The 27,465-nt window shown below is 48.8% G+C and overlaps 1 protein-coding gene across 3 annotated transcripts in view; it reads right to left on the bottom strand.

Annotated features, from left to right (window-relative positions):
* Positions 1–3,348: 3,348 nt before the first annotated feature.
* The window catches only part of Gpt2 (glutamic--pyruvic transaminase 2), a 34,940-nt gene continuing 10,823 nt past the window's right edge, over positions 3,349–27,465 (bottom strand). For all 3 annotated transcript variants that reach the window (XM_028893967.2, XM_028893969.2, XM_028893968.2), the window contains 9 exons: positions 25,690–25,798; positions 21,590–21,720; positions 19,195–19,438; positions 15,111–15,190; positions 13,092–13,228; positions 11,747–11,921; positions 9,953–10,108; positions 7,812–7,924; positions 3,349–5,608 (listed from right to left, as the gene is read on the bottom strand). In XM_028893967.2, the coding sequence (XP_028749800.1) occupies positions 5,518–5,608; positions 7,812–7,924; positions 9,953–10,108; positions 11,747–11,921; positions 13,092–13,228; positions 15,111–15,190; positions 19,195–19,438; positions 21,590–21,720; positions 25,690–25,798 (1,236 nt within the window). In that variant the 3' untranslated portion in view covers positions 3,349–5,517. The remainder of the gene's footprint in view (positions 5,609–7,811; positions 7,925–9,952; positions 10,109–11,746; positions 11,922–13,091; positions 13,229–15,110; positions 15,191–19,194; positions 19,439–21,589; positions 21,721–25,689; positions 25,799–27,465) is intronic.

Raw genomic sequence — 27,465 nt, 5'->3', positions numbered from 1 at the left:
TCCAGCACTCACCCCTTTGTTTATATTAATAAGACATTCTAACAATTCTTGCTACAGGGTCTCACCATAGTGCAGACTGTCACTGAGCTCATGTCAATCCTCCTGCCTCACCTTCCTGAGTGCAGGCCTGTGCCACCACACCAGGCATGCTTAGTTTCTTGGTTTTTTTTATTTTTATTTTATTTTTTGGAGACAGGGTTTCTCTGTGTAGTTTTGGTGCCTGTCCTAGATCTTGCTCTGTAGACCAGGCTGGCCTTGAACTCAGAGATCGCCTGCCTCTGCTTCCTGAGTGCTGGGATTAAAGGCGTGTGCCGCCGCCACAACCACCTGGCTCTTGGATTTTTTTTGTTTGCTTGGTTTTTGTTTTGTTTTGTTTTTTGAGACAGGGTTTCTCTGTGTAGCTTTGGAGTCTGTCCTGGAACTTGCTCTGTAGACCAGGCTGGTCTCAAACTCACAGAGATCTGCCTGGGATTAAAAGCGTGCACTGCCACCACCAGCTGGCTAGTCAATTTTATTTTAAGAGCCAATGAAGTCTTCTTTGTTGTTGTTCATATCAGTTAAGTTTCTACTATTTTCAGCCAAACCACCTTAGCATACACGTGGAAAATACGGCCTGTAGATATCTGTCTTTCAGTGTAGAGGCCTGGGAGGTGGGCACTGTCCACGGTGGCGATTGTTCTTTTGTCAGAGCAGTAACAAGCTGGGGCTGGTCCTGGGTGTCCAATGGCAGGCACTAAGGGGCCAGCAAGATGGCTGACTGGATAAAGGGGCTTGCTGCCAAGACTGATGAGCTGAGCTCAGTCCCCAGAACCCACATGGAGAAAGGAGAGAACTCATAAGTAGTTCTCAACCCTCCCATGTGCACCATGACGTATGCACATACATGTACACACACACAAAAAAAAGTGAAAAAAAATCACTCATGGAAATGTGAATATAACCTGAGTTGTGCACAATATGGTATGTTAATTTTGTTAGATACGATAATGGCATTGAAGTCATGGAAGCACTCCTTTAATCCCAGCGCTCGGGAGGCAGAGGCAGGCAGATCTCTGTGAGTTTGAGGTCAGCCTGGTCCACACAGCAAGTTCCAGGACAGCCAGGGCTATATAGTGAGACTGTCTCAAAAAACAAAAACAAAAAAACAAAACAAAACCCTAAACCAAAACAACAACCAGAAAAGAATCCCACACATAAGCACAGGATGAGGTGGTACACACCATTAATCTCAGCACTTGGGAGGCAGATCACTGTCTATACAGTGTGTTCCAAACCAGCCAGGACTACATAACAAGACCCTTCTCAAACAAGTAAGCAATGTCCTTTTAAATGATGGACACTCAACTTAGTGTCATGCTACGTGACTATAATCCTAGTAACACTGAAGCAGGATACATGGGGAATTCAGGTCCAGCCTGAGTTACATGCTACCTTAAAAAAGGTGAGGGGGGGGGAAGATACACATTGAATTATCTAGGGATAATAGTTAATAGTGTCTAAGATTTAAGATTTAAATAGTCTGGAAGAAAAAAGTCAACTTTTAAAAACCAGGCATAAGATATGAACTCGAGCACGTTCAAGACAGGGTTTCACTGTTATAGCCCTAGCTGTCCTGGAACTCGCTCTGTAGATCAGGCTGGCCTCGAACTCACAGAAAGTACTTGCTTCTGGGATCAATGGCGTGCACCACCACCACCTGGCTTGATCTCTGAATTCAAAGCCAGCCTGGTCTACACAGAGTTCCAGGCCAGCCTGGACTACACAGTGAGACCCTATCTCAACTCTATCCTCCACCGGTTATTAATTATTATCGGTAATTAATTATAGTTCTGTTCAATTAAAAGACTAGTTTACCCCTTGATAGTTGGGTTCTGTGATGAGTGAAAATTCAAAACATGTTCCTGTCCACTTAGCTGTCAACCGTGACTCCCACTCTTGAACACACACTCCTCCACCCCACACTAAAGTGGCCTTGTGGCAAAGGAGGTTTATTGGCATAGCACTGCCCGACCCCTTTTCAATGGGAAGTGGCCTCAAACTCAGAGGTCTGCCTGCCTCTGCCTCTCAAGTGCTGGAATTAAAGGCACCACCGCCTGGCTGGGACCATAAGATTTGTATATTCGCAATTGTGCAAGTCAGTCTTTACATTGACCAGAGTAAACATTTAGAAACGGAGCCAGTTTCTCTACAGCTTACACAGGACAGTCAGTTTCTCTGCTTAAACTATGGTAAGTGGGTTCCTAATGATTCCAAGTAAGAGTCCTAATTGGTGCGTGTGTGCGTGCGTGCGTGCGTGTGTGTGTGTGTGTGTGTGTGTGTGTGTGTACTTTTTAAATTTTAATAAATATATAAAAAGCTTAGTTTTGGAGAATTTTACATTTGAAAGCCATACTTCAAAATTGATGTGGAATGGGAAACCTGGGTAAAACTAATAATAATGTCTTGTTTAGATACACTTGTCCCACACCCACCAATTTATCAGCTCCTAACCCCACCTCTCCCCCTCCCAGCCCTGTGAAGATTCTATTACTTTGTGTGTGTGTGTGTGTGTGTGTGTGTGTGTGTGTGTGTGTACACGTGCACGTTTGTTTTTTGTTTTGAGACAGTGTTTCTCTGTGTAGCCCTGGCTGTCCTGGAACTCACTCTGTAGACCAGACTGGCCTCGAACTCAGAGATCAGCCTGCCTCTGCCTCCTGAGCGCTGGGATTAAAGGCGTGTGCCACCACTGCCCAACTCTATCAGTTCTTTTTTCCCTGCCAGCAGAAGCCAAAGTCTGTATTTGTTTTAATGTCTTCTTAGAGCAGGGACTGGTGGTACATGCCTATGATCCTAGCACTCAGAAACCAAAGGGGGGACCACCAGGAATTCAAGGGCGTCCTCAGCCTACAGTGACTGAAGTCAGCCAGGGTACTCAAGGGCGTCCTCAGCCTACAGTGACTGAAGCCAGCCAGGGCACATGGCAAGAACTATTATGCTAGGAAGCCAGAGAGCAAGACACTGATTCAAAGCAAAAACTCAAAGATGCATGGAGCTGCTCCAGCTCGGCAACTCCGTCTTTACAGTCAAACCCTAACCAGAAGCTGTTGGTTGGAGCTTGGGATGTTTAACAGATTTGCTGTTCAGGAACAAATATAAAGAATTAGTGACATCCACTCACCTATTCATTTATTATTTGCTTGTTTGTTTTTGATTTTGTTTTAAGACAGGGTCTTACTATGTAGATCAAGCAGGACTCCCAACTCATAGACAACTGGCCTGCCTCTGCCTCCCCAGTCTGGGATTAAAGTGTATGCCACCATACTCAACCTCACTCAGCTTTTAGATTTAATTGACACAGTTAAACAGTCACCATTCTGGGCACATAGTTTATTGTTCAGAACTTCCCAGCACAGCTATTACCAAGGACCTCCATGGGGGAGGCCTGAAGAACTGACAATGGACAACAGGCAGGTCTGCACCTGCTCTTACACCCAACGGAAACAATGCCTTTGGCGTGTGATTGCCCCAGGTCCAGCCTGGCTCAGGCTTCCACAGCACCACCCACAGGCATCTCTGGAGAGACAGAAACCTCTCAGGTGTAGACTCTTAAGGGAAACCCCAAACAACTTTCTTGAGTGATGCTGGAACAGAAAAGGCATGGGAATAAGATCTGTAGAAAGTCCAAACTACCATAACCAGTATTCCTACTTGAAGTTATTAATCTCTCATAACACCTAAGGTCTTATTTAAAAAGCAAACCTAGCATATTTATCATCATTTAAAAAAAACATGTAAACATTGCAAAATTTGGAGGATTATTTATAATCTGAAGAGAATTATAAAAATTATTGGACTTGTTAGGACTATAAATACTAACCCTTCCACCCCCCCATGAAAAAAGCAATTGTTACAAAAATATAAAAAATATACTAGCTTCTAGTTAACCTTTCATTGAGGAATCTCAGAACGCCGGAGTACATCTGGTTTATGTGCCTAGCAAGCACACATGCTGCCTTTTCAATTTTTTAAAGAAAAGTTCCAGAACATTCCATTTTGTTAATAACGTGGCTGCTTCCTTCACAGTAATGTAATGCTCATGAGTGTTAATAGCTTGAAGTTCTTTTCAAAAACTGCATCATCCTGCAGAGACCCAGTGCAGAGGTAGGTTTCCAGTCCTACCCCACAGTCCTTCACATTGCTCTCTCTAGCTCCTTGCGCTCCCCCAGATTCACTGGGTCCCCAGGCTCCTGAGCCGGTCATGGCTTCCCTCACTTCTCATGAAGAAGGTAAACAGTCAGGGGATGCTGGGGAAGAAAACCTGGCCTGGTGCTCCCTGGTGTGCACATGGCTCCACCCAAGTGCACTAATTCAAGAAAGACACTTGCTTGGTGGCTGCTACTCTGTGACATGGAGGAGGGATGGCTGATGATGTCCACAGATCAGAGAGAGGCAGGAAACTGATGTGGAGAGAAATACGAAGACTCAGACTGTGGACTCCTTCCTGCAGTCAGTGTACCAGGCACTGTGATCAACTAAATTTACAAAATGAACCAAACTTAATTTGAAACAATTAAAAAGACCTGCATGGGCTTAACTGTCAGATCTTTACAAAGATCACCTCCTCCTAATGTAGGGCATTTTTAGCCTTTGCTCATCTCTGCTGCCACCAGCAGAGGGCAATAGGTACAAAAGCTCAGACTAACCCTTGGGAGAAAACGCTCCCTAGGTTACCAGTGCGACAGAGAATCTTCACATCACCAAGCTACTTCAGGGCTCTCCCCGGTGTCCCTGAAGCCTGGGGAGACCTTACATCCCAAGTCGCAGCAAAAGCATGTGCAAAGCTCAGTGTGCTCAGTCACCACCTGCCATGCGGCTCAGAAGACCCAGTTCAACTTGCAGCCTGCTGCCCACCTACTTCCCCTCAGGATCTCTGACCTAGGCCATGCCTATGCCGTGTGCAGTAGAATCTAGCCTGGTATCTGATGTGACCCCTGTGCCACTGCTGACTTTAGTGTTCTGGTCTGTGACGAGATGCCTATCTCCAGACCAGAATGACAAGCTTTCTCTGGGTTCTTGCTGGATTTACAGGTTTACTGTTCAAAACACTATGTTTCCAGGCTGCTAAGGGATCTCACAGTTGATTTCCGGGTTTCCAGTCCTCACCACGTTAAGTCACACATTCCCCAACACCTGCTTGTTTCTGCAGATCTGAACTATCTTATTTCAGTGTACCCTGGCTGCTCAAAACCCAAAAGAAGGTTCCGAACACAACAAACAGAAGTGATTCAGAGAATTCCAGCCACATCTGCCGAGCAAGCTGACTCTGCTTTGGTTGCATTTAAAAAACAGGGCCTGTGAGACATTGCAAAATCACTGTTTGCTCAGAAGAGAGCTCTCAACATCAAGGCACAAAGAAAGAAGTCTCCTGGGAAAAATGATGATGAACAGGGTTGGCGACCTGCGTGAGGTCTGAGGCAGAGTCCATAAGGAAGGCCTGGGTAGCATTGGGACCGAGACCCTCTGGCGCCTGAGGCGTTCTCATGCGTATTTCTCCAGGAACTTGAGGTGAAAATCTTTCACCTTATGGAGTACCGTCTTCAGTTTCTCCACGGGAGGGAGAATTGTCATTCTGTCAGGAAAGAAAACGACATCAGCCTGGCTGTTCACAGGATGACTCCAACAACATTCCTTGCACTACTGAGTGGAGACGAGGTCAGGAGGGTGGGAGGGTGAGCCCTGTGCACAGACACAGCCCTGCCCTGTCTGATTTGGAGAGCACCTATCACTGTGAAACTACTGTCTCCTCTATCCTTCCTTCCGTTCTCATCCGTTGCCCAGACGAGCCATGAAGCCCTGAGTCTGAGCAATCCTCCTGCCTTCGCCTCCTAGAGACACATACCACCATAGTGATCTACACACAGGCATTTCTACTACAGTAAAACCTGTCTACTAAAGCAAAAACTGGACGGACTCACCAAAATGTATTTTTCATTACCGCAGAAAGCCAGTGCCAAGGTTGTCGGGTTTTGTTGCCGTTATTTGCTTGTATATTTGTTTTAAGACAGCATCCCTCTAGGTAGCCCTGGCTGTCCTTAGAACTTGCCATGTAGACCAGACTGGCTTTGAACTCACAGAGCTCTACCTGCCTCTACTCCCCACCCCCCTTTTCTTCCTCCTTTATAAAACATGGTTTCATATGGTACTGGCTGTTCTGGAATTCACCCTGCTGCTCAGGCTGGCCTTGAGGAGATCGCAGTAATCCTTCTGCCTCAGCTTCCTAAAGTGCTTGCATCATAGGCATGTACCACCACATCTGGCTCTAACATTCACCCACATTCTATCTAGTATAGAGAACTTTCTAGAATATGACCATTTCCCCCGTTCTGTGGTGCTAGGGATTGAATCCGGGTTTTCATGGATGCTAGGCAAATGGTCAAACTACGTCCTTATCCTAGAGTATGACTCTTAGTCTTTTTTAGAATTTAAAGATTTCACTCTTTGGTTGTGTGTGTGTGTGTGTGTGTGTGTGTGTGTGTGTGTGTGTGTGTCCCAGTATTCAGCTTCTGACAGGAAGCCAGCCTCAAATCACAGCTTTCACTTCAAAGACATTTCCAGTTGCCACAACAACCTAACCTCTCCCTCTGGTCCTGACAACAGGCTTCCCAACTCAACAACACTTTGGGTGGTATGCTGGGCATGGAACCCAGGACTCACAGTCGTCATATGATCTACCACTGAGCTAATTGCAATCCCAGCTTATATGGATGGATCATAAATCGTAGCAGAGAACCTGACCAAGGGTAAAAAGGGCCAGGGAGGCAGTTTGTCCCTCTTAGGACACAACCCATATCTTTGACTAAGCAAAGACTTGGCTCCAGATGCCAGCCACTCATGACATTTCTTTTTTTAGCATCTGCTACAAGAGACACTGTCACAGGAGCTGTGAAGAAATGACAGTATTCTGAACAGAGCTGCCTTGGTGTGGATCATTTGCTCAACAACTTGGGGAATCCATGTTCACATCTACACAGGGCTGGACAAGGCATGGCTGTGAACGGCCTCTCAGTATATAGATCTAACTCTGTCAGACCTTAACGGGCCTTGGGGCCTAGAGTAGTGTCATGGCCCATAGTGTAGCCAAGGGGCTACAGAGCGCCTGTCCTGCGCCAGGCTGCTCTCTTTGGTTTTCCCATCAACTTGACCAAACAAGCTAGCATTATTTGGGAAGAACTTCACTTGAGAAAATAACTCCATTCAATTGGCCTGCAGGCAAATCTGTGGGGCCTTTTCTTGACTGATGATTGATGTGGAAGAACCCAGTGGGCCATGGGTGGGGCCATCCCTGGGCAGATGTCCTGGATTATATAAGGAAGCAGATTGAGCAAGCCATGGGAAGAAGCCAGTGAGCAGTGTTCCTCTGTGGTCTCAGTTTCGGGTCCTGCCTCCAGGTTCCAGCATTGGCTTTCCCTGATTGTGGACTGTAACGTGTGAGCCAAATAAACACCTTCCTCCCCAAGTTGCTTTTGTCATGGTGCTTACGATACTAACAGAAATCTAACTAAGGCACAGGCTTTGTCCCATGCATCCAGAAACATGGGGTGTGCAAGGGACAGGAAGCCCCAGAAAGACAGAACAGTCCAGGAATACTTAGAGGAGACGGCTGTGCAGTGTCCTAGTTTTCCTTTTTTTCTGACAGAGGATCTGAGCTTGCCATGGTGGGATCCACTCACCGAGAACAGAGGCTCATACTCATCAGCAGCTAAAGCAGGAACCCAAGTTTCCCTGGACAAGCCAGGGACCAACACCACCCGCCCCCACAGAAAATACTTTACCTGAAGTGGTAGGTGCCTTCTCGCTGCCCAAAGCCACTGCCAGGCACGACACAGATGCCAGTCTCCTCCAGGAGCTTCATGCAGTAAAACATGTCTGGGGCCATCTTATGGGACTGCAGGAGGAGGACAAAACTTGAGATTCATGCCTGGCTTTACACTAGACCAACACACATTAAAACCAAAACAAAGCCAGAGCTGGTTTTGGTTCATACCTATAATCCTAGCACTTGAGAAGCTCAAACAGGAAGAATGCCTTGAATTCAGCGCCAGCCTGACCTACATAGTCAAGTCCCACTTGGGCTATAAAGACCCCGTTGAGTGGGGAGATCAAAGCCAGACAGAACCAGAATGCAGAATGCCAGGTCCTCTTTTCTGTGACAGAGCCTTTCCTTCTCCAGTTACTGCTTACAAAATAAGGCAAGATACCAGGCCACCGTCAGGAAGCTGGTTCTGGGGCCCAGACATCTGAGGACACTCTCGATCTTCATTCAAGGGGCCAGGTATTTCCTGTCCCCATCCCACTAACTGCTGAACAGTCACGACTGCAGACACAGTGCAAAGTCATTCATGTGCCAAGTCACAAAAATGATCTGCAAACAAGGCCCGGGATTTAAACCCAGTGAAGGCTTGAGGGGGATGAGCCCCGGAGCCACCACTGACACTGCTAATGACGGCTAAGGAAGTCAACTTGATTGGGTTAGGAAACGCCTAGGGCATTGGGGAAGCACACGTTTTTTAAAAAAGATTTATTTATTATGTATACAATATTCTGCCTGCAGGCCAGAAGAGGGCACCAGATCTCATTATAGATGGTTGTGAGCCACTATGTGGTTGCTGGGAATTGAACTCAGGACCTCTGGAAGAATAGCCAATGCTCTTAACCTGAGCCATCTCTCCAGCCCCTGGAAAACACTTTTAAGCATGTGGCTGAAAGCATTTCCAGAGGAGGTAACTCCAGGACTTGTCCTGACTGTGGACAACCTGCCCAAGGGCTGGGATATAAGGAGACAGGCAAACAGACAGACAGACAGACAGACAGACAGACAGACACACACACACACACACACACACACACACACACACACACACAGACTGGCTTCTCTTTCCTCTGAGTTCTGAATTCCATGAAGTGACTCATGCCTTCCCCCACCATAGATGGCTATACTCATAAACCAGGAGCCAAAATAAATCCATTCTCCCTTACATTGTACCTTGTCAGGTGTTTGGTCACAGCAATGAAAACAGCAACAAATACAGAAGATTATATAACAGTCCCTGGGATGCCTAGGTTCTGACACTGGGCGTCTGATTCTGTGTGTCTGGGAATTCCCAGTGACTGTCTGTCTAACAAGGTAGTCAGGTATTCCAGGGCAGCATGAGGATGCTACTTTCAGACATAGTGCTGTGCCCTTGAACCTCGAAGTGGGGTCTGCAACACCATCTGAGGACTTGGAGGTGCAGGCTCAACTCCTCGAAGCCTCCGTGAACTAGAAGTGGCTCTTCCCCAAATCCAAGGTACCCACTGGGCATCCTCAGGCTTAGGAATCACTGTTGCAGCAACAGGGGGGGGGGGGGACGACGACGACAGACAGACACACACACACACACACACACACACACACACACACACACACAACTCATTGCTTCTCCACCGTCACTATCACACCCCACTCGGGTCCTGCCCTTCAGAACCAGCATGTCTTGTTGCTTTAATGTTTGTTAAATTTATTTTATGTATATGAGTGTTTTACCTGGATGTCGGACTGTGTACTATGCGTATATCCTCAGACAACAAAACAAGGTGTTGGCTCCTCTAAAACTGGAGTTATGGATGGCTGTGAGGCACCATGTAGGTGCTGGAAGCCAGACTCAGATCTTCTGCACACAGGGTGTCTTAACAGCTTACCAGCTGAGCTACACCCCGACCCGCAGGGCAGCACTGGCCACACTGGACTCCCACTTGGGGTTAGCCTGTGCTTGCCTAACACCACCATACTCTGCGGCAGCTGCGACTAAGAAGCTGTCCAAGAGGATCAGAGTCCAGAACCCCGAGGCCAGCACCACTGCTCGCCAAAGCGAAAAGCCAACCCTGACCCAGACAGCTCAAGTGAATCCAGGAAGACAGCCAGCTCTCCACTGACCTGAGCCGCCTCCACAGCCTTGGCAGGAATGAGAATCCGAGGAAAAGCATACATTGCTCCTTGCAAGGGGTTGCACTGAATCCCTGGGACTTGGTTAAAGAGATCTTCTGTCAGCTTCGCTTTTTTGGCCAGATTTCCAAGAACGAATTCTTTCTCCTGATGACGGACAGAAAGCACAGATATCAATAATCCTAGAAAAGCTATGGGAGGCTCTTCTTTCAACACATAGGCAATAGAACACATTGACAGGAGATGAACTGTGTGTGCACAGCACTGTAAATAGAGCAAGGGGAAGAGGGTGGACATGGACAGATAGACGTCTTTCTTTAGGGATTTCTTTTTTCATTCAGTCTGAATGGCCCTGACCCTGGTGGAATAGCCTAGAAACACTTCTATGAGAGTCATGGGTCCCCCTGGAGATCAGCCTAGCCCCATCACGTAATCGAGGGACTATCCCTTTGCATTCTCTGTCAGTTTGGTTTATATGGACCCAGACAGAACAGAGTCAGCAGAGCTGGAAAAGCGTCCAAAGCTGGAACAGATCAATCAGGCTTCCTGCAAGTACTACTGTACAAGCGGGGTGACAAGGTGGGTCCTGAAGATGAGCACAGAAACAAAGCATGGTGTGTCCATGCAATGACATACGACCCAGCCTTCAGACCCAGCCTTCAATCCCAAAGAGACAGCTACTCTTCTGGGACACTGTGCCAAGTGGAATAAGCCAGTCACAGAAGAACAAACATTGTATAAGTCCACTCCTACATACAAATGTGAGAGGAATTCATGCTTCCAGGAACTGGAGAAACGGAGAGTGGGAAGCTATGTATTTACTAGGTCTGAAATTTCAATTGGGGAGGTTGGAAAAGCTCTTGAGATGGATGGGAGAGATGGCTGCACAATCTGAATCTCTTTCCTTAATGACACCAAACTGTTTGTTTACACAGGGTCTCACTGTGTAGCTCTGGCTGTCCTGGAACTCACTATGTAGACCAGGCTGGCCTCGAACTCACAGAAGTCCTCCTGCTTCTGTCTCCTAAGTGCTGGGATTAGAGGCATTCACTACAGCAGGCTAGAACCATGTATTTAAAAAGAGAAAAAAGTTTAGTTATTTGTATTTTACTATAAAAAAGAGGATAAAGGAAAGGGGTACGGGGGTGGGGGTGGGTAGTGGATGCCTGTAATCCTAGCCTTTGGGAGGTTGAAGCTATAGGATCGTGAATTCAAAAACAGTGAGGGCTATTAAACCCTGTGTCCAAAAAATAAACAAGCAAATCTCTCCCTACAACCTCCCCCGAGAGAGAGAGAGAGAGAGAGAGAGAGAGAGAGAGAGACAGAGACAGAGACAGAGAGAGACAGAGAGAGGTGCATTTATACCATCTGGGCACTGACTTTTAGAGTCTAGCATCTAAAATGGTTTTGTTGTTGTTTTTTTAACTGATGTTGTTCTTCCTATCTACTTTCCCTTCTTTTCAGGTTAGCAACAAAAATGTCTGCAAGACACGGGGCGCTCCTTCTGGGATCCTACGCACTTATGATGCACACAGATGAGAGAAAAGAGTCCGTTCATTCACACAGAAAGTCTTCCCACTTCTAAACATACTCTCTGTTGCATTTTTGGACTTAACTCATGAGGGTGGTTCAGCCACCAAGAAACATCATGGGTGCCCCTTGAAGGATGGACGTGGACGGACACGCAAAGACACACTCTGGAATGTATGGCCACCTGGAGCGGTGGCTGTTAATTTACCATGACCGTGACAATAGCAGTGGCGCAGACAGGCTAAGCAGACTCACCCTGATGAACTGCTCAAAGGACTCCTCGCCTGGCTCAGGGGGGTTCACAACGATGTCCATGGCGGCTTGTCCAGACACTGGCGGGCAGAGACGGACGGACAGCAGCTTTACCAGCTGGCCTTTGATCTCAGGGTGCAAATTGATCACCTCCATGTAGCCCCCTCTGTAGCCACACCTGGGGAGTTGAGGAGAGGGAGCACACCCACCAGTTAGAGGAAGACCTCACAAATGCAGACTGGACACGAGAGTCTACAACAGCACACCCTGGGTACCAGGCAGGCGGCTGCGGCTGAGTTCTTGCCAGGGGTAGGTGATAGGACATGTGATAGGACAAAGCCACTTCCCTACAAGGGAAAGCCAGTGCTCTCCTCCTTCTTTTCCCTTCCTGCTTCCAGGGAGGTGGAGACAGTGCTCATCCTCGAGATGGAGACTGCGTGTTGAGAAAGCAGACTCACAAGCCACGGTCCTCAAATGCCCTCAAGGAGTGCGGCCTTGTCTTCCTGGGGTCTGAATCATTATGTCAAAAATACATTCTCACCCCTTTGGAGCCTCTATATTTTAGAGCCATATTGTTATAGCTGCCTACCCTGAAACCTAATTCATACACTAGTCTACATCAAATTAAGCCAAGAACACTCTAAGAAGACAGCTCCCATGACCTAGGCAAAATATTTCTTCAGACTTCATATACCACTCCTTCTACCTAGAATGTTCTTCACCCAAATGTCTCCCTTCTTCCAACTCCAGTCCCACCCTCTGGCATTTCTACCTCCTCTGTGACCTCAGTTCTCCATCTGTCACATGACTTTCCTCTTTGCCTAGTTCTTCATTTCTCGATAACGTATTGGCTATGTACGGCAGGATCCTCGGTGCTGCAAACTCGGGGTGCTTGGGAAATGCTAGTCAAACAAAGATGGGCCCCAAACTGGCCCTTAGGCCTCATAATCCCCCCTGTGCTAAGGCAGCCTTGGACACAGAGCTGAGTCCACAGAGTTGGTCCACCCAACTCCTCTCCTCATGGGCCCTCAGATTCCGCCCATGTTACAGCAGAAGATCCCAAGCTTAGAGCTGCTAGAGGAACCTGTTTTCACTCCCATCACTTGCTCACAGTCTGGTTTCTTTTGAGCAAGGCTGCATGCTCCTGCACAAGGATAGTTCTTACACTAGATTTATTTGCCAGGGAGATGCAGCCTGTCTCCTGACTTACAGCAGCAGCAAAGGATAAGGGCTGCTTTCCAAGCATGCGGGTGGACCACAGGGCCAACAGAGGAGCAGGCAGACAGAAGGAAGCGGTGCTGGGAAAACAGACCCGCCAGCGGCAGAAGAGGAGGGGAGGTCAACGTACTCGCCCATGTAGCCCTTAGAGGTGGAGTGGAAGGAGGCGAGCTCCACGTTGCTGGAGTACTCCTGCCCCATCTGGTAGAGCACTTTCTTAAAGGAATGGAATCTACAGTCAGGAGAGTACACGTTGTCCTGATACACCTGCAGGGGAAACATGACCAATGTTGCAATGAGTTCTCCTGGAAGCGATGAACAAGTAAAGGCTGTGGCTGAGAGTAGCCAAGGGTCCACACCCAAGAGGGGTGCACAGGGTGAACCTGTCGTGCGTAGGTACAACGTGAATAAGTACAGGTCGTCAGATGTGGGTCACAAAGCCCAGCCTTGATCAAACCAACCAGCCCAGCTTTACTTCCACAGAGAAGCCAGAATGTGCCTGAAGGAACCTTTCAGAACAAGCAAGGGAAAAGCCTCGGACTGGATGCTTCAGCTGAGGACACTTTAGGAGCTTCCCTGACATCTCCCACACTTGCCCCTACCCAATCTCTAGCCCGCCTGTCTAAGGCATTGGGCCAGTGATGACACCAGGGCTCCCATCCGCCCAAGCAAACGCTTCTCCTAGAGCATTGTTCACTCCTCTAGTGACAGAAACAGTGTCAGCTGCCTCCTGTCCTCTGCTTTCTCTCTTTTAGGGGTAACCGCCACCGGGTGTCCTTCATGCCACTTACGAGGTTTGGAATCATTTGTCTTTGCCTCTGTTCTTTTTGCCAGAGCAGAACCCACACTCAGTTTGTTCTTCCCTGTCTCTAGATCTAGCACTCCCAGCCTACACGTACCACCCTGCCTGTTCCATCATCAGGGAAATCAGCCTCCTGGACCAGTGGGGTAGTTAGTACACTGTCATAAGGAACCCCCAGGTCTCTCTGCGGCCTCTTTTTCTTTAGAAATTAAGGTTTTTAGGTCCATGATTAATTATGGCAATTTAAATGTGGTAATAGAGCGGAATGCTTAAGGAGAAAAGAAAGCAGTATTCTAGAAACTACGGCTAACCAGAAAACACGTAGCGATGAAGGTAAAGTGGCAATGGAATACAATGGATCCTCAGTTCCTTTCTTCCAAAGCAGACAAAGAACGGGCAAGCCTAGGCCTCACGATTACAGACCCGAGATCCTCACAGGCTCGCAGACGGTCGGAGAGTAAATGAGATAGACGATGAGAACTACAAAGCTGCACCTTCAGAGTGGCATCAGCCATTTTTGACACAGGGCAGCTACACCCCACTCTTAGGTAGGAGCCCATGGATTTCCCTCAGGGACGGCCCTCCCTACCTTTCTAGGTGGAAGTCTGGGAAGGGCAGAACAGACAAACTTGCACCTTGCCTGGGCCTGGTCAATTTGCATGTTACAATGCCAGGCTATAGTGATTGGTTCAATAATTGTGGCTCAAGCTGAACCAATCAGGTGTAAACTTGCTGGAACTACAAGGATGAAAAGCTGCTTTCTAGGCTGGGAAGATAATCAGTCTGTGTATGAGGCTGACATACAGAGATGAAAGGAGAAGGATTTGGAAGACATAGTTTACATCTAGAGTCCAGCCATATATCTGTGACCATCATCATCATCATCATCATCATCATCATCATCATCATCGTCACCCTCCTCTTCCTCCTCCTCCTCCCAGTTTAAAGTGATTTAAAGCTGACACCTGTAATGTCAACACTGGGAGACTGAAGCAGGAGGGTTGCTGTGAGTTTAAAGCCAACCTGGCCTATACAGTGAGTTCTAGGGTAGCCTGGGTTACATAACAAAGTCTCAGTCTCCCTTTCTCCACATATATGGAGAGAGAGAGAGAGTGTGTGTGTGTGTGTGTGTACACTGTAACTAGAGTCCAAGCCAACAGAGAGATAATTTTAGTCCCAAATTCATAGGTTAAGAATGAACATCCTCACCTTTGCTTACCCAGAATCACTATGCCTAGAAAGTTCTCTCTGGCTATAGAATAATCAGACCTGGGTCCCTCCCCTATAAGGGAAGGCTTGCCCCCTCCCTCTCTGAGCTTGCCCACCCATCTCTGGGACTGCTCTTACCTCATCAGCCAGGAGGAAAAGCTTCTCTTCCCAGGCAAAGTGAATCACATCTTCTATGCACTTTCTGCTTTGTACCTGGCCTACAAAATCCCCAAAAAAACCAACATGTAGGTTGTAATGCTACTCAAGTTGTCCCCAAGTAATGCTCCCACCCAAATCACTTGGGTGCTCTGAGTTCCCTGAAGAGCCCAGGAGACCACCCTCCTAGGTTCTCTGCGTAACACCTAACTTGTTCATTATTCTGACGACTGAGGTATGCACACGTGTGCATGATGTTTGTCTGTTCTGGAGGACAGAGGGCATGAGCACGTCATAGTGAACAGGAAAATAAAACTGAAGGCGTTAATTTCGTCAGCTACCCCCAACTCCTCCTATACTATGCACCAGCAGCAAGTAACGCAGAAGACTGTGCTGGTTGATATGGTAACTGAGCTGGAGGTACTGAGAAGAACTGTGGGTGTCTTCCCAGAAAGGCAGGTGCACACGCCCACAAGGAAGCGCCAGGCTTGTCCCAGCTCAGCCCGTCATTTACCCTCAGCGCTGGCAAGTGTTCAAAGCAGGACTTGCAGAATACCAAATGAACGAGCCAGGCTGGTGTCTCCTGTCAGCTGCTACTGCAGAGAGAACTGGCACCATCAGGGACCCTGAGAGAGAGCACCCCGCAGGGCTCCTTGCCTCCTTCAGGACGTGCCTCAACACCAGCAGGAAGACACCCACCACTCATGGCGGAGAATGGGGCAAACAGCAAGATGGCTGAGTCAGCAGCCCACAGGCACACCACAGGAGCAGGGAGCCAAGGGCAAGAAGACGGAAGTGGAGCCCTCCCTGTAGTTCCTCCTGCTCTGAGTGGGACACCAGGGCCTTCTGGTGTGCTCAGTCAGGCCTGCTGACTTCTGTACTGTGTGTCCAGCATATCTATCTATGTTGTGTTATATATAGATGCACAAATATAAACATATATACATGTATTATTTCTGCATGTATAGCCATCTTAATGCAGAGAAGCATGTAGACTGTTTTCGTTTGGCTAAGAAAAAAAATGTCATATACTTATCTATGGAATGATATGAAAAATGTCTATAAAAGTATAGCAATGTATCTTATGATTCAGCCAGGATTTCTACCTTCCTCTACTTAAGAATGAGCCGACTTCTTTAGTAAGGGACTGACTTTTCTTTGGCCACAGAGGCCAGCCAGGCTTCATAAGAAGGAAGCTCAGGGCTCTGGGACTCGGCAGAGTGGCAGGTCCTGGTTGCCATATGTTAGCAGCATTGCTCTCATAGATGGGCCTGGCCTCTCTGTGGGTACAGCCTGCCTGCAAACCCTCTGTGAGTCTTGTCCTCTCCTAACTACATCCTATTGGAACACCAGAGGAGATGTGAGCACTGGAATATACTAAACCATGTTCACAGACTGCTAAGGGGGACACAAGGAGAAACTGAAGGACCAGAGCCTTAAAAGGGCTTCAGCCTGGTGGAGGAAATGAGGTCAGATGGATGCAAAAATGCCACTGCTATACACGACGCACACTTGAAGATAAAGACAAGCTTATGTTTACCCAGGGCCTGGGATTCAGCAATCACTTAGGGCACAGCCACGGAGACACCGAAGAGACAAACATGAACAGCTGTGGAGAATACGAGAAAAGTCTAGATGGCTTTATAGCGGCCAGGCTACGCCCAGCTTGGGGTGACACAAGACACAGCTTTGATGCATCACACCAGAAGATGGCCTAAGGAATTCCCCACAAACTGACAGGGGCATCGGTGATTTCATCTCCTCCTGCCTGTAGCATACCATGGCTGTCTTATGAAGACCCCACCCCCACCCAGCAGGAGATAAAGGAATGGTGCCGGCCTAGACACACACCTCTAATCCAAGCCCTGGGTATGCTGAAGCAGGAGGGTTGGGAGCTATAGGCCAGCCTATCAAGGACTTCTAAGGGAATCAATAAAAGAGCTGTCTTATCAAAGCCCTAGTGATTTGACTGGTTCTGAGATGGGCCAGTACGCAGGACTCTCAGTGAAATCACAGGAAAAGATGGACTCCAAGGTTTCATCTGGTGAGCAAGGGATGGAGTTGCTGAAGGCCCTCCAAGGACAGATTCGTGAAAGGAGTCCAACTCAGTCGATGACAGCAGAGCTGAGATGTGACCTGAGATCGCTTCCCCAATAATGCTGATTCAGGTGCCGCTTTACGACCAGACTTCAAGCCCCACCACAGGGCCTTTCCGTCTGGAGCTGGTTTTTCTCTTGAAAGCCAAAGCACCCTGGCTTAACCTCTCAGGCTACTTTGACAGCTTTTAGCCAAGCTGGTTATGATATGTGGTTGGGAAGCATCCACTCCTACCACCCCTCTCCTAGCAGCTGGCTGACTTCCAAACATTAAAACCCCAGGGAACAAGGGCGGATGGCGCCTGCTCATAAGTCACTCTTCTTAAGAATTACTTATAAGGCTGGGTGTGGTGGCTCACGTCTTCAATCCCAGTACTTGGGAGACAGAGCCAGGTGGATCTCTGTGAGTTCGAGGCCAGCCTGGTCTACAGAGCGAGTTCCAGGACAGCAGAGGATACAGAGTGAGACCCTGTCTCAAACAAACAAAGGAGAGAGAGAGAATGTGTGTGTGTGTGTGTGTGTGTGTGTGTGTGTGTGAGAGAGAGAGAGAGAGAGAGAGAGAGAGAGAGAGAGAGAGAGAGAGAGAAAGAGAGAGAGAGAGAGAGAATTACTTATAATACACATTCACAGGATTCCTTTACTTAGAATAGGAAAGTCTTTGGTGGAGGTATGTTCTCCCAGGCAGGGAGGTACAAAGATTTACATAAATACCAGAGCAGAAAACCCTGACTCAAAAGACAGGCCAACGGCATATGCCCGTCATCCCAGCACTCAGAGGCTGAAGGAGGGGGGCGACTGCTGTGACTCTGAGGCCCGCCTGGATGACAAAGCACATGCTAGACCAGCTAGGAATACACTGTCTCCAAAGACACAGACATAAGAGGACTGACTCAGGAGCCGACTCAGCAGACAAACCTGCTGTTCCAAGTGTGGCCCTGGGACCAGCACAAGCGTCATCTTGGACTGGGTGGACCCGCCAGCTCTCCAGCCCTACCCCAGTCATTAAAACAGTGGTGAGCAGAGTCCACATTCTGCACTTTAACAAGCTAGACATTTGGGAACCAGTGTCCTAAGGAAGTAGTTCTCATCAGCATTAAGAACATGGACGTTTGGACTGGCCTGGGAGGCTTGCAAAGCTCGCTTTGTGATATTGATCTACAGCCTAATTGAGAACAGAGTTCTGTGTCATTTCCCTGACTGCATCACGGGTAGAAGAGACTCTTCACCCCTCCTACAAGGCACAGGAGCATCCAAACCAGTGTCTGCACCAGGTGCACCTTTGCTGCGTTCAGGAATTAAAGTGGCTGCTTTCAGCTGATTGAAGCATCATTTCACGTTTCAGAGAAGCAGATTCCACCATCAACTCTGATGAATTTTGGCCCCAATCCAACTTAGCTCAAGAAAGGAGAAGGGAGTTCCTGTCCTCTCATCCAGATAGCCCTGGAGACACATGAACCAGCAGCTCGGGAGTGAAAACAGGCAGAACTGTACACTTTCTTTTTTTTTTTCCTAAGAAAAACATGCAGAATTTGGGGTGCTTTTCAACTTCTAAAAACAGGCTTATTATCTTTTGTTTGTTTTTAATACGGCATTTTCTTCTCAAAGAACCAGCCAAACTCCATGCACTGGCGTCTGAAGCCAGTTGAGAAAAACAAAAGGAAGTAAACATAAAATGCATCCCCAGCTGGATGGTGACGTGTGTGTGGATTAACTGAGGAGGGGAGTCTTTACAAATGGAGGTAAAACAGGAAAAAGAACAGGTCCTGTTGGTAATACAACCCTAAAAAACCACCTGCTCCTCATCTCCCGAGGTGGCCTGAGGCGAGTTTCACAGCTGTTAGCAAACGTGGGGTGAACTGGGAAACTGGGACAGAGAGAACCTTGTGTCACTTAATTCTTTTGGAGTCATGCATCCGGCATACCAGCCCCTCCAAGTCCCCGAGAAAGTGGCAAGAGAGTGAAATGCAGACCTGTGGGGTTCCCAGGGTTGATAATGCAGAGAACTTTGGGGTCACAGTGGTCTTTGGCTTGCCGCACTGCCCGCCGGAGCTCGTCCACATTCAAGGCCCAGCAGTTCTCCTCGTCTAGGTAGTAGTTCACCTGGACGGCGTCCAGCTCGGAGATGACCGCAGAGTACAGAGGGTACTGTGGGATTGGGATCATCACGCCTGTCCGCGACTTGCCACCCCCGGAGACCAGGAGCTTCAGGATCGTCTGCAACACAAAGTAACATCTACAGGGTCCCTGCTGCTGCTCCTCATCCTTCAAGAGGCTGTGAGCAGACAAGCCTGAGGAGGCCCAGCCCCAGCTCTCCACCTGACTGCCTGCTTCTAGTGTGACGGCATCAAGTTTGCAGTCACTTCCGTTTCCTCAGCTGGAACATGAGGGGTGCTGTAGGCAATGCAAAACACAAAGTGTCTTCAAGTACTCGACATATGAATGGCATGGAGTAAAGGACTGGACACTTGATAGGTATGGAGCAACAGATGCATAATAACAGCACTTGAGTGGCTGAGGCAGGACCAGCTTGAGTTTGGGGCCAGCCTGGGCTACACTGTGAGATCCTATCCCCAAAGGCCTAACCAACCAACCACTTTCTAAAACAGTATCCCAACTGGTCTTGCCCTAGTTCTGACCTCACCCCGATATTCTCATTTGAACTCCACTTTATCAACAATCATCAGCTGCCCACACATGGCTGGACGGACTTCTAAATAGGAGAGTGTTGAAACGATATCACCAGCTACCAGGTGGCACTTTCACCTGTTTTCACGCTAAGCAAGGCGCATATTTATAGACACCCTAAGAAAACACGGGCATCCAGTGAGGCGTTGGGGAAAGTGGCAATAGTTCACTGAATTAGTAAGCCAAAATCTTCTGCAGGAAGACCTTCCATCTCACATGTGGACACAGGGTCCATCTCAGGATCAATTCCTTGCTGCAAGAATCCCACCAGACTGGAAAGCATGATGATATTTACTGCCTCTGGGCCTGCTTCCTCATGGGCTCTAGTAGGAGATCAACGCTTCTACTTACAGGCTCTGGGAAACAAACACTCAACATCAAAACAAGAGCCTGTGAGGTCAGGAGACAAGAGCCCCGATAAGACGGAAAAGATGATCACAACAGCTCAAGTCGGGAGAATACATGAGTTAATGGCACTTAGTACAGAGCCGGAGCCGGAGAGAAACACGCCGAAAGTCGGATGGAGGGCCAGGGTGTGTGCAGCTAAGTGGTACAGCACTTGCCTAGCACACTGAGGGCCAGATTTGATCCTCAGCACTGAAGAATAAACAGGACAAGCCAACAACAAAACCCCAGGAGGCCACGAGCCCTCTCCCCAAGCCTAGAATTCTAGACTTCAGCCATGTGACCACTGATTCCAGTCCACCTGCCCTCGTGTCATCATTGACTCATCAGCCACGTAACCACTGATTCTAGTCCACATAGCCCATGCCATTGCTGACTGGCTCCTAGCCTGGGCTAGCTCTTCTCTCACCTCTTATGGGCTCCTTCATTTCAGGTTCCTTAGCTCCTTCTGCCCAGGCCCGAGTTGAACTGACTATGGATTGACTCATGTGGATTGACTCCCTTTACTCAAGTGCCAAAGGTTCTCTATTCTTCTCGGGATGACCTAAATCCTCAGCATGGCTTCCAGGACCCTACAGAACTTCGCCATTACTTGTTTCCCTGGTCCTGTTTCTGGTAACTATCCCTCACCGTGTGAGCTCACCCACCTTGAATTCATTTCCGAAACAGTAAGCCTCTTTCCAGATCAAGATCTTTTCATACAATGATCTTCAACTTAGAAAACGCCCCTGCCTCCCACCCTCCCCAAGCATTCCTGCATCTTTTAGACTTTTCCAGAGGAGCCTTCTACAGCCCCTGCTGTGACCAGTACAGCACTTGTCTTTCTCTTCACTACAGAACAGGAAACTCATGAGCTGACCTTTATGTACATGGTGTTAATGCTAGAATGTCACAGAACATCGGCATGCTGGCAGAGGCCAAGTGGTGAACCTGGTTCCCTAAGGTCTCCCCAGCACCTCGCACAATGCCTAGCCGAGGAGGAACACCAGTAGTACTGACAACAGAGAGGCCGAGCGAGGGGCACCCTCAAGCCTCCTATAGCTCCCCACCAGTCAGACCTGCTGGTGGATCCCTGCAGGGCAACTGAAACTGCAGTTCTTCCAGGGTCATGAAACTATCAGGCACCAGAAGCTCCTGGGACAGGGGTACCAGCGGGTGACCCACTCTGCCCACCCAGTCTGTCTCCTGGCCAGCTAGTTCAAACAGCCCTAACTTGCAAGGCTGCTCTTCACACGAGTGAACTCTGGGATAAGAATGGACCATCTTTGCACATACAGAAATACCGTCGCTAGCTCCAGTGGTCAGGTAAATGTTGTCTGGGTCTGCAGGCACACCATCTCTCCTGGTGATAAAGGCTGCCACATCTTCACGGATACAGTTCACACCCTGGCTGGCACTGTAAGATCCTGTGAGACAAAAAAAGCAAGATAATGATTAGAGGCAAGATGTCTCGTTCAACAAAGTGGGTGTGACATCCATGTAATTAACTAGGAATAAAGATGGCCGTGGACAATAAGTAGGGCCTCTTTCCTGCTGCTCTGGAACTGTGGCAAGCTGCTTACCTATTTATTTGGGCTCATCCATCTATCCACCCAACTCTCCACCCAATGTTTACTGAGCATCTATTATACGGTAAGCCCTGGCTTCTAATGTCTCAAGTAGTGCCCATACCTGAGATACAGACATGATTTATGACACTAGTACCCATTAGATCTGGGGTTTCTATGCTTTAGTTAGTTCCTTACACATGGTTTTACAGAACTTGAGAGAATGGGTTAACACTAGTACTCCAAAATAGCTCAGGACTCTTAAGTGGCACCAACACAGATCCTAGAGACTGATCCTAGAGTATCTGGTCACCACTGGCCCCTCCACATCACACTTCTGCTTAGAAGTGGCTCCCCTGAGTGAGTGCTCATCTACTCTTTAGTTTATAACCTGGCACATCACCATTGCCAGATTCCCTGGCCACCCTCAATAACCTAGTCCTTTCCCTGGATCACACTGTCCTGCACCTCAAGGTCTTTACCCAGGTTGCACCCACCTGGAAGGCATCTTCGAATTCTCTTCTTCTCAACCTCCTCTTGAGCTTGAATGTCACCCTGTCCCCTTGTTTTCTTTCTGGTGTTTTGAGACGGGGTCTCTACATCTAGTCCAGGCTGGCCTGGAAGTCACCATGTAAACCACACTGGACTTCCTGCCTCTGCCTCCTGAGCATTGAGATTTAAGGTGTGTACCACCACACCAAGCTCCAATCTGTTTTCTTTTTTTTTTTTTTTAAGATTTATTTATTTATTTAGTATAGTGTTCTGCCTGCATGTACGCCTGCAGGCCAGAAGAGGGCACTAGATCTCATTACAGATGGTTGTGAGCCACCATGTGATTGCTGGGAATTGAAATCAGGACCTCTGGAAGAGCAGCCAGTGCTCTTAACCTCTGAGCCATCTCTCCAGCCCCCAATCTGTTTTCTTAAACTCTCCCTCTACATTTGGACCCCTTGATGTAATCCTATAGCTTTAGGTCCCTTCTCCAATAAGTCATGAAAGCTGGGAATGACATATAAAATTCATAGTAATTATTTTCTTAAGAATTACATATGTGTGTGTGTATCTATGTGTGGGTATATGCACATGAGTGCAGGTGCCTGCTGAAGCCCGAATCGCTGGACACTCCTCTACCCCCGGAGCAAGAGTTAAAGGCAGCTTTGAGCAGCCTTGACATGGGTGCTGGGAACTGAACTCCAGTCCTCTGCTCTTAACGGCTAAGCCGCCTCTCCTGGCCTGACTATCGTCAGTGTCTGCTTCTCTCAAAAGTGGCAGTACGCTCCATGAGCACAGAAACTATTCACCCCAATCACTTGTGTCCCTCAGTGTGAGGAATCGCACCTGGTACATGCTATGTGCCCAGAGTCAGGCTAGACAGAGCTCACAGCTCCCACCTCCTCCTGGGTAGTTAGTATCCAGGACACAACCTAAGGACTGAACTACTTGTCAGATGGACAATAAAGAAAGCACTATCAAGAAACATTTTTTTTTTTTTTTTTTTTGGACACGGTGTCTCTATTTAGCTCTGGTTGATCTCAAATTGATCTGCCTGACTCTGCCTCATAACTACTGGAATTAAAGGGCATGTCACCACGCCCTACCAAGTAAGAAATGATTTTAAAGGTCATGAGAAAAACATGAGTGAACTTTAAGACTTCATGCACAGGGCCTAGAAAAACAGCTCAGCAGTGAGGAGGACCAGCTGTCCTTGCAGAGGACCCAGATTCAATCCTCAGCACCCATGTGGTGGCTCGCTGCCCCCTGTAACTGCAGTTCCAGGGGATTCAACACCCCTTCTGGCCCCGTGGGCACTGCACACCCGGGGCACACACAGAGAAGCAGGCATAAACACATACATTTTAAAACATTTCAAAACAGACTGGAGAGGTGACTCGTGGTTAAGAACACTGACTGCTCTTCCAGAGGACCTGGGTTCAACTCCCAGCACCCACATGGTGGCTCACAACCATCTATAACTCCAAGTTCCAGGAGACCCAATGCCCTCTCCTACCTCCACAGACACAAGGCTCGCAAATGGTGCACAGACATGCGTGCAGACAAAATGCCCATATGCAAAATACAAAACAAAAATGTTTGAAATTAGAAAACTTCATGTACATATTTAGTAATTCATACTCTAGTCAGCACGCTCCTAGGACACTGACACACTCCACTTCCTTTTACTTCTATACTAGTTTGGGCTGCTGAAGGCTCAGCCGGCAAACGTGACACCTCACATTGTGTTACAAGGACCACACTAACTGTTCCTTGCAGTGGGCAGGACATGGCTACCTCTCGCCATCTAATAAGAGGCTCTAGCAGACACATCAGCCTTTCTAACAAGTCCCAGAGATGGAGACAAAATCCTTCCTAGTTGAAAGATGAGAAGGACGGCCCAGAATGCATTTCCCTCATCTGTGTTCATGAGTTCCTGGACAGAGCCCAGTGTAGGCCACAAACCCCTTATGGTCTGTCTACTGGTGTCTCGCTATAACACCCCAAGACAACCCTTCCATAGACATAGCCTCTCACCTACCCCTAGCTCTAGCTGACAAGGAGGAACAAAACTCAGATAAGGTTTAGTGGGTGGAGCCAAGGCCCATTCCCTACCCCTCACATTAGACACACTTAAAGCAAAGTCTCCTTCCCCTTCTCCTGCCTCTCCGGTGGAACTTCTGGAGATCTCAGGGCCATCGGGTCTCTGAGAAATACATTTGTCCTCTGTGCTGAGCAGAGAGTACAGGACAAGAAATGCTTCTGCACCACATGATTTAGACCTCAGGTGGGCAGGCAGGAAGCAGGGGGCACTGGCTGTTCCCAAGGGAGATACCACAGTGCCCAAACCGAGAGTGCCGATAGGGTCACCATGGCCAGCAGGTAAGCAGAGCCCATAAGAGACAGAGCAGAAAAGGGGGAGGAGACCGGGGAGGGAGGCAGAGACCAAGGGGCTGTTCCCTGACTGAGCAATTCAGAAAAATATCTGTCTCGCTCTTGATTCTAGGTCTCAGAACATTAGGGCACATTTCCTAAGAAAGCTTTAAGAACAACTGGAATTTTGATTGAGACATGCTGTGCAGGCACTGGGAAAAGTGGTGGTGGGGGGGGATACACACAGGAAAGAAAATGAGATGAGAACAAAGAGCTAGGGGCCAAGCGGCGGACTCTAAGCAGGGTAGGGAGGGAGAATATCATTTTCACATCTACAGAGGTCAAAGTCGGAGCCTCCTCGCATGGAGCCAGAGGGCACCTGCTTCTGTCAGGAGGCAGACTGCTGGGCCTGGGCCTGGACTCTCCACAAAGGGGAACAGAGGCAGGCTGGAAGGGATTCAACAGAGTGGGAGGGGTAACGGGGACACTTAAACAGAAGAGAGCCAAACAAAGCGGCGCAGAGGGGACCTGGATGCTTCCAGTCCTCAGAAAGCGGCAGCCATTTCTCAGACAATGCCACAGACACAAGAAGTTTGAGCAAGGCTGGGAACTTCCCTTTTATTTAGCCTCCAGCTGGTCACCGAACTAAACCTCTGCCAGCCTAACAAACCCAAATCCAGAGGAATGGAGGTACCCGTACTTGAGTATCCAACCCACCAGAAGATGGCATGTATACCGCTGACTTAGTAAATTAGAGGGAGGAAGAGCAGGCACATCATCTGCACACACTCTGCACATCAGCCACATCTGCACACACTCTGCACATCAGCCACATCTGCACACACTCTGCACATCAGCACCGTCCACACACACAGCACAGCCTTTGCTTGGTGATGGGCCCAGACCCCTCCTGGGACCCACATTCATTTCACATCCTTGAGGACCTTGCAAGTTGGGTCTCACCCAGGCTGTTTCCACCACAGGCCTGCAGGATCCTCCGGGCTCTCTTCTTCGCATCTTCTGGGAAGCTGGGGCTGCTCAGCAGGTTTGGATAGGTGCAGAGGGCCATCACCTAAAGAAACAGGGTACAGCTGAGTTTATAACATGGTATCCCAAGCCCAGAGGGCACTGGGCAAGGTACAATGAGAAGACAACTCCAAACGCCAGGCCGCAGCACGCCTTTCCGCCAGAGCCAAGGCTGTGGGAGCTGAGGGTAGCAAACAGGAAGATGCTGGCTCTCTGCAGCAGCAGCAGAGATTCTGATGGCCAAGGCACCACTCCCCAGGCCTGGCCCAAGGATGAGGTGCCAGAAGAGGAGCCATGGCAGAGTGTGGGAGTGCTACACAGCCCTGGCCTCCACTCATCCATGAAGAACACTGGACCCAAACATCCAGGATCATAAGAACTAGAGGGTCTCCTGAGTAAGGGGCCAGGCCTCTGTGGGCGGCAAAACCTCGCTGACAGGAAGAAAGCTGTAACCCCCCTGCAGACACACAGCCTGAAGTCCTTTTCAGCCTGTTCTTCCTCTAGACTAATCTTCAGATCCGAAAGCCGGAAAGGCTTTTTCCTCCCTGTAACATAAAATCACCCTAAACACACACACTGAGAGGATTAACCAAGGCCATGTGTGACAAGGTGCCAGTGAAACCCAGCACACCTGCCTAAAGCTGGCAGGCTCACTACAGGGGAGAACCGGGCAAAGCTCTGATACCAGTCAGGTGACCAACCCGCTTCTTGGCTTTTCTTCCTCTGGATAATGAGCAATCGTCTAGCCTACCCGTCTCCCAGGGGCATCATGAAGACCAGAGGAGGCAGACGAAGTGGCTGACGCCATGCAAGACAAGTTAGGACAACTGGGGTCCAGGGTTGGGTTGGCTTTGGGGATGAGTTTGAGAGCCAGGAAAGGTAAGTACTGTTGGGAACCTACTCATGACCTGAGACCAGGTCCACATCTGGAACCTCTGCTGACAATCAAGGATCTCGGCCTTCCTCCTGCTTCTGCTCTGACAGAGCTACTGCTTGTCTCCCCACTTCCGCATCCTGGGCCCCAATCCACCCATATCCACAGTCCTCTGAAGGTCAGCAGTAATGGTGGCAGGGCACTCCTCGGCCCAGGACGAGCTATATGCTCTCCTCTGTTTATAGGGGCTGTGGCTGAGGCCTTTTAGTCCCCAACAGTCCTCTGGCCCACAGGACAAGGCAAGAGGACCCCACTCTGTGCCACTTCTGAAGGCAGTAGGGAAAAGGGAAAGTTAATTACCTGCCCTGCCTGTACCTTAACCACACACAGTACTCCAAAACAGCCCCAATCCTTCTCCAGGAAAAAGCTTTCCATAGCTAGGTCTCCTACTCCAGATCAGGGTGCCCGGTGGCATTTTCCTACCATGCTTTCCCTCTTTCTAGCCTGTTGATCCGGCACCATTAGCTCATGCAACATTTTGTCACTGATGCTCAGACATAAACACTGAAACCCGCCATCACCTTACGAGGGAGAGGAGCTAGACTGCAGGCGACTGAGAGCAGGAAGCAGTAACAGCTATAGCCCAAACTCTGCTGGGACGGAGGAAGACCTCCATCCGCCCTCCAAGGCACCCTGATGATTTCCACTTGCACAAGGCCAGCCAGCACTCAAACCCAGGGGCTCTCTTTGGGCTGTATTTTCACCATGGCATTACCCCATCCCCACCTGAGCACCAAAGAAGAGCCTTCCTGGAAGCTTCCTACCCCAGACCACCCCAA

The sequence above is a fragment of the Peromyscus leucopus genome, chromosome 5, assembly GCF_004664715.2.
Source record: "Peromyscus leucopus breed LL Stock chromosome 5, UCI_PerLeu_2.1, whole genome shotgun sequence".
Classification (NCBI taxonomy): Eukaryota; Metazoa; Chordata; class Mammalia; order Rodentia; family Cricetidae; genus Peromyscus; species Peromyscus leucopus.
This window is presented reverse-complemented; position numbering and strand designations above follow the sequence as displayed.